A 6000-nucleotide genomic window follows, 5' to 3' on the forward strand; every position below is an offset into this window, starting at 1 on the left:
CTGTTGCTGAGGAATGCAGCGACTTCATTCTAGACATTCTGGACTTATCAAAAGTATTTCAGTGTGACACCTATCCTGACTCTGATAGTCCAGCTGAATGTGTTAACTTTGCAAAAGGTAAATATTTTCATTCATGAATCAGAATAAGAATGAATAATTAAGCTTTTATCATTTTGTTTTTTTGTTCTTTTTGTAGGAGAAAAATGTCTACCAAAAGAAATGAGTTGTGATGATGGCACTTGTATTCCAAAACGGTGGAAATGTAATGGTGTAAAAGACTGCAGCAATGAAGTCGATGAAACCAACTGCACTATATGTAATAAAAACCAGTTTGCGTAAGTTTCTAACGATTTAATAGCACCAATTTGAATATAAAAAATTCAATAATTTGAAAATTTATTATGCTGATATGGTTTATAATTTGTAAAATAGTGTTTGGTAGTAACTTCAAAAACGTACTACTAAAATTTATAAATATATTTTTTTTTTATTGGGCCTATATTTTCAGTGTCAGCCATTAGTTCAGAAATATTTTAATATCTATAATATAAATATTATAATAGTTCAAGAGGTTAAAGTTAATTTAAATTTTATTTCTATATGTTCGCAGAACATTACAATTTTTTTGCTAAGATGGTAGAATCTAAATTTATTGTTTGGTTGCTTACTTTCTGGATATTAATTTTTCTTAAAATCTTATAATTGATAAAACTTTTATGTTTCTCACAAGATACCTTGACTGACAAAAATAAAAATAATAAATTTTGACTAGGTATAGAATCTAAATTTATACAAATAAAAAATAATTTTCAGTCTATTAAGTGCAAACATGAAATTAAATATAAAACTTAATAAAGACAAAAACACCTTTATTAGCTTAAAAAATAAAATAAATTTGTTTTTTCTTTATTAAATCTCATTATTGTTCATTGTGCTGAATAATTTTAAATAATCATCACTCAAACATGTATTGTTTCTGCTTGGCAGATGTGAAAGCAAAGATGCCTGTATACCACTAGAATGGAAATGTGATGGAAATGAAGATTGCCCCGATAAATCAGATGAAAATAACTGCCACAGTGAGGAAGGTAGCTAAATTTTATATTTATTTCCAAAGTAGATTAAATAAAAATCGAAAAGGAATATAAGCTTTTTCTCATGTATAAACAAAAATACATACAAAAGCCAACAAACACAGCATCAAGAAATATTCATGTCTAAAAAGTTTAATTGTCATGGATTAATTAGGTTATAAGTAACAGGTATAACTTTACTGGGAATTATTATCTTGTTTCGAGATCCTTAATTTATATTGTCTGTTAGGAGAAACTGCCCTGAAACACCCTGTATATCTTAGTGAACTTGAACCTAAATGATTAATATGGCTTTACAGCTCATGAGTCAATGTTTAAAAAAGAAATAACGATATTAGCAAACAACCATTTCAGCAAAAAGAAAGAAGAAAAAACCTGCACCACAACAACCTCTGAAAGTCCAAACTTCATATTACAAAAGCATGTGCTTAAAAAGGGTTTATTCGAGAAGTTGGGAATCTAACTTACACATTATAATATTTTAATAGTTATTTTTTTTGAAATAATTATAACATCTTTGAAAATTATTCTCTTAATTAATTTTTGTATTTATTAAAGAATTTAAAACTTAATACTACATTTAAAAATGGTCTTGATTACAGATATGGTAATGCACTCACATGCATCACCTTGTCCGTCAGGAGAACTACGTTGTGTAGATGGGCGTTGCATTACAGTTCAGCAAATATGTAATGGAAATAAAGACTGTTCTGATGGAGCCGATGAAGCTAACTGTCCTTTACCTTTCACGTGATTCAGTTTATGAAGTCGCAGTACCAAGTGCCAAAAGCAAAATATTCCAAGATATTAAAATAATTTTTTTTTTGTCTCATTGAAAGACAAACTTAATACTGTGACATTTCGGAAGCAATGAAGTAGAATGACAAAGTTGTGCTCCGATTGATTGTATTGTATTATATGAATTCCTAGTTTTTTTTTTATTAAATTGTATGTTAATTAGAGCAAATAATTTGTATCAATGCTTTGTATATTTTTTTCCAGTCATTGTAAAGTGTTTAAAATTTTTGGTAGATTTTGTAGGTAGCCTGGGAATAAGTTAACAAGAAGATAAACCTATTAGTGAGTTAATCCTTGGAGAATTATGTACAAAATTTGTATTTTATCGGAAAGAAAAGAATTTAGTATGTGACATTGTATCTTGTAAACCATTATTAAATTCCTAAGATTTTTTTTAAGAAAAATCTTTATGAAAAACTTTGAAACAAGCCAAAGCTCCTTATGACCAAACATTTGCATGATGTGAATAATACAAACAAGAATATAGTACTTATCAGGTAGTTGTTTAAAAGACTTTATTCAGATTTACTCTAACTAATGAGAAAACATTTATTAACAATTTGTTTTAAAAGACTAGTAGATTAAAAAATTAATTCTTGTATAGTGTTATTTTTCTTCCCAGGTTTAGATTAAATTTAGTAAGTAAATGATCAAAATTATGATCACACCTGTATTTGATTGTTTTGTACTGAAACAAACAAAATTGTGTAAATTTTTTTCTATTTATATTTTTTTTAATAATTTTGTTAACCAAACTGTATAGTAGTTATGTACTGTTAAATACATTTTTTTTTTATATATAAAAAGGCAGAATTTTATTTTCCTAAATATAACCTCAAATTCCAAGATAAAAGATACAAAATGGATGAACAACTATCTATACCATTATTAATACATATTGAGACCTTAATCCCAAAACATCCTAACATTATTTCTTATGTAAAATAAAATTTTGGGTAAATTTTGAAGTCTAATGCATAATAAATGCTCCTGGTAGTTATAAGAACCAAAGCCTAGTTTGACTGGACAGTTTTCAAAGACTTTTTTTTTCTTAAGTTAAAGATAGTAAATCCATCAAATTTCAAAACTCATTCCAAACTTTACTGAAGATTACAAATGTAGTCAACAGGTTTTGGAATTAAGGCCGATATAAAAAATAAATAAACAAACATCAAATACTTGATTTAATATTTTGTTATAAATAAAATTATGACTAAATTGCCATGCACTGAATTTCTAATTATTAATTACTAAACATTGCATCCATGGCAATTAAGTTATAGTTTTATTTATAACTAATTTTTTTCAGGCTCTGGTTCAGACTTAAGAAGCTCTTCTTTTTCTAAAGCTCACTAAACATACTTTAAAATTTAAGTATAAAATATTACCAATTCAATTTTAGTTGTGATTTTTCAAGTTGCATGGAATATTATAGTTTTCACCAGAGTTCTCTACCTGACAGTAATTATATATAGTTACTAGAAATCAGCCTGTTCAGGACTAATATAAATCACATATCCAGGAACATAATAAGTTTATATGTCAAAAGTAGTAGAGTCAGGATTACTCCTCCAATTCAGTTCAAATACTTTACAATTTAATGTTAGGACATTTTTTATTTAACTTTCATTTAAATATATTTAAAGACTATTGTTTCTCATGAATGAATAATTATAGTTATTTACGATGAATAAATAAACTAAAAATAAATATTATTAATAAAAATTAAAATAAATATATTCTACAATGAAATAAAGGTTAGATGAATAATTGTAATGTGCACCACATATGTTTATATTCAGTAAAGCTTAATTTATTTTTGATTTTAAAAAATAGATATGTTAGCTCGTCTTGAAAACAAGTGGATTATAACTGTAATATTAGCCATAATTGCATTAATATGCCAGTTTAGGGATGTGAGTTGTGCCAGGTAAAATCATCCCAATAATAAAATAGTATTGTAAGAATAATTCAATCACAATTAATTTAATGATAGGACAATGAATTAACATAATTGTTTCATTCAACCTTCAATTGATAACTTGAAACAAACGTTTTGAATTTTTTAATGAAAAAAAACCCTACTGATACATTAAATATGAAATAATTATAAAATGAAATATTCAACATAAATTGAAGTTTAGAATCGGCTTAAATTTTATGTTACTTGAAATTTTTGGTTCTAATCTATAAATCACTCCTTTTTCTAATTCATAAATTATGATTAGCATTCCTTTTGTTAACAGCTTCATTAATTTTTTCATATAATTTAATATAATTCAATTGACCTTCAGAGCATTTAAGAACCAGGTCTAGTGAAATCTTACTATACCATTCGAGACCAAGTTGTATTTATCCTGTAGTAAAAAACTTTATTATAAAAAAAGATTGCATAGAAATTCAATTTTTTTAGGGATCAAAATCAAGATTTGCATTTGGCACCCCCACAGTGGCATGATGAAGAACCACCAGATTGGAATATACATCAATGTTTCTCAGAAGGGGTGCAACAAGCCGCAAAACCCAATTATCCTATCAATTGAATGAGATCATGTCCATGTAATAATAGTTATAATTATTTAATTCAATAAATATTTTTCTGAATCCAAGTGTTTTGATATGTATTATTACATACCTCAACATTATTGTTTGCATCGTTTTGTGAATATAAATTAATAAAATATTCTCGAATATAATTAATATTATTTTACCAAAACCCTTCTACAATTAAATATCTTTTCCCCTTGCCAGCCCATTTCTGGTGTATGGGGTGATTGTCCTACAGAGTATTCTAGCCAAAGCAGAAAGGTCAAAATTAAAATTAAATTAAGTAATCAGTTGTCAAGCAGACCCAGGTTCAAATGCATTTTTATCTATGTGAAAAAATAAATTTTTTTACCTCAAGATCCTACAATAGGTTTTGGTCCCAATGATAATCTAAAAAGGAAATCTATAGGGGTAGCAAATAAGTCTTTTCGGTTTTGTGATGTATTATAAACAAAACATGAGTACATTTGTTTATAATACGGCACATTTTTCTGATGCAATTAATCCCAACAATGGATTGTTTATCCTATTTGCAATGTGTAAACAGTTATGTCTGTTGACACTTGTTAAGATTAGGTCAATATTGTGTTTGTGATCCAGCTGAGAAGATGGATGGAAAAATCGTGCATTATGGGCATATTTTGCTTTATCACTTCAAAAAAAAAGGAAAGCGAGCTGCAGAGGCACATAAAAAAAATATGCGGGGTCTATGGGGATAATGCCTTAACAGAGTGCACATGCCAAAATTGGTTTCCTAAGTTTTGAGCAGGGAATTTTAACATAAACGATGTACCGTGACCTGGTCGCCCACAAGAAATTAAAACCATTGATGTTAAGGCGATGGTCGATCAGAATCCATCCCTATCAGTGCGAGACATCACAGAGGTACTAGAAATATGACATACAAGCGTAGAAAATCATTTGTGGAAGCTCGGCTACATTTCTAGGCTTGATATTTGGGTCCCCCCACTCTCTGACGAAGCCAACCTGGCAACAAGCATTTCCATTTGCGATTCACTGTGGAAACATCAAGAAAACGATCCATTTCTTAAAAGACTTGTGACAGGGAATGAAAAGTGGATTGTTTACGATAATGTGGTGAGAAAAAAATCTTGGACACCCAGCAACGAAACACCTGGAACCACATCTAAAGCGGGATTGCACCCAAAGTAGATAATGATTTCTGTTTGGTGGGTTTTCAAGGGTGTGATTTTTTATGAGCTGTTGCCACAAAATGTATCAACCGATTCCACTGTATGCTGCTCACAATTAACAAAACTGGACAAAATGCCCAGAACTGGCAAATTGAAAGGGTGTCGTCTTCAATCATGACAAAGCTAGGCCCTACACTATGTTAGTCACCCGCAATGAATTGTTAGCCCTTAGATGGGATCTTTTGCCCCACCCTCCCAATTCACCAGACCTTGCTCCTAGTGAATACCACCTATTCCAGCCTCTACAAAATTCCTAGAATGGAAAATGGTTTGAAAACGAACAGGGTGTTAGGGAGCACCTTGATCACTTTTTCACTAATAAATCACAGACATTCTATGAACATGGG

The 6000-nt window shown here is 29.2% G+C and overlaps 1 protein-coding gene and 1 long non-coding RNA gene across 5 annotated transcripts in view; both read left to right on the plus strand.

The window, feature by feature from the left end:
• Positions 1–2641, plus strand: part of LOC106677504 (atrial natriuretic peptide-converting enzyme) — a 284835-nt gene extending 282194 nt beyond the window's left edge. For 2 of the 4 annotated variants that reach the window (XM_067050075.1, XM_014415482.3), the window contains 4 exons: positions 1–117; positions 197–335; positions 988–1088; positions 1697–2640. In XM_067050075.1, the coding sequence (XP_066906176.1) occupies positions 1–117; positions 197–335; positions 988–1088; positions 1697–1848 (509 nt within the window). In that variant the 3' untranslated portion in view covers positions 1849–2640. Of the gene's footprint in view, positions 118–196; positions 336–987; positions 1089–1696 lie in introns of all 4 variants that reach the window. The other 2 variants (XM_014415483.3, XM_014415480.3) reach the window with 2 other exon arrangements.
• Positions 2642–3680: 1039 nt separating this feature from the next.
• Positions 3681–4496, plus strand: LOC106677453 (uncharacterized). The gene is made up of 2 exons (XR_001342595.2): positions 3681–3822; positions 4306–4496. It is a non-coding gene; the product is annotated as an uncharacterized lncRNA (long non-coding RNA).
• The last annotated feature ends 1504 nt before the right edge of the window (positions 4497–6000 follow it).

The sequence above is a fragment of the Halyomorpha halys genome, unplaced genomic scaffold, assembly GCF_000696795.3.
Source record: "Halyomorpha halys isolate HHAL.00 unplaced genomic scaffold, Hhal_1.1 Scaffold100.1, whole genome shotgun sequence".
NCBI classification, from domain to species: domain Eukaryota; kingdom Metazoa; phylum Arthropoda; class Insecta; order Hemiptera; family Pentatomidae; genus Halyomorpha; species Halyomorpha halys.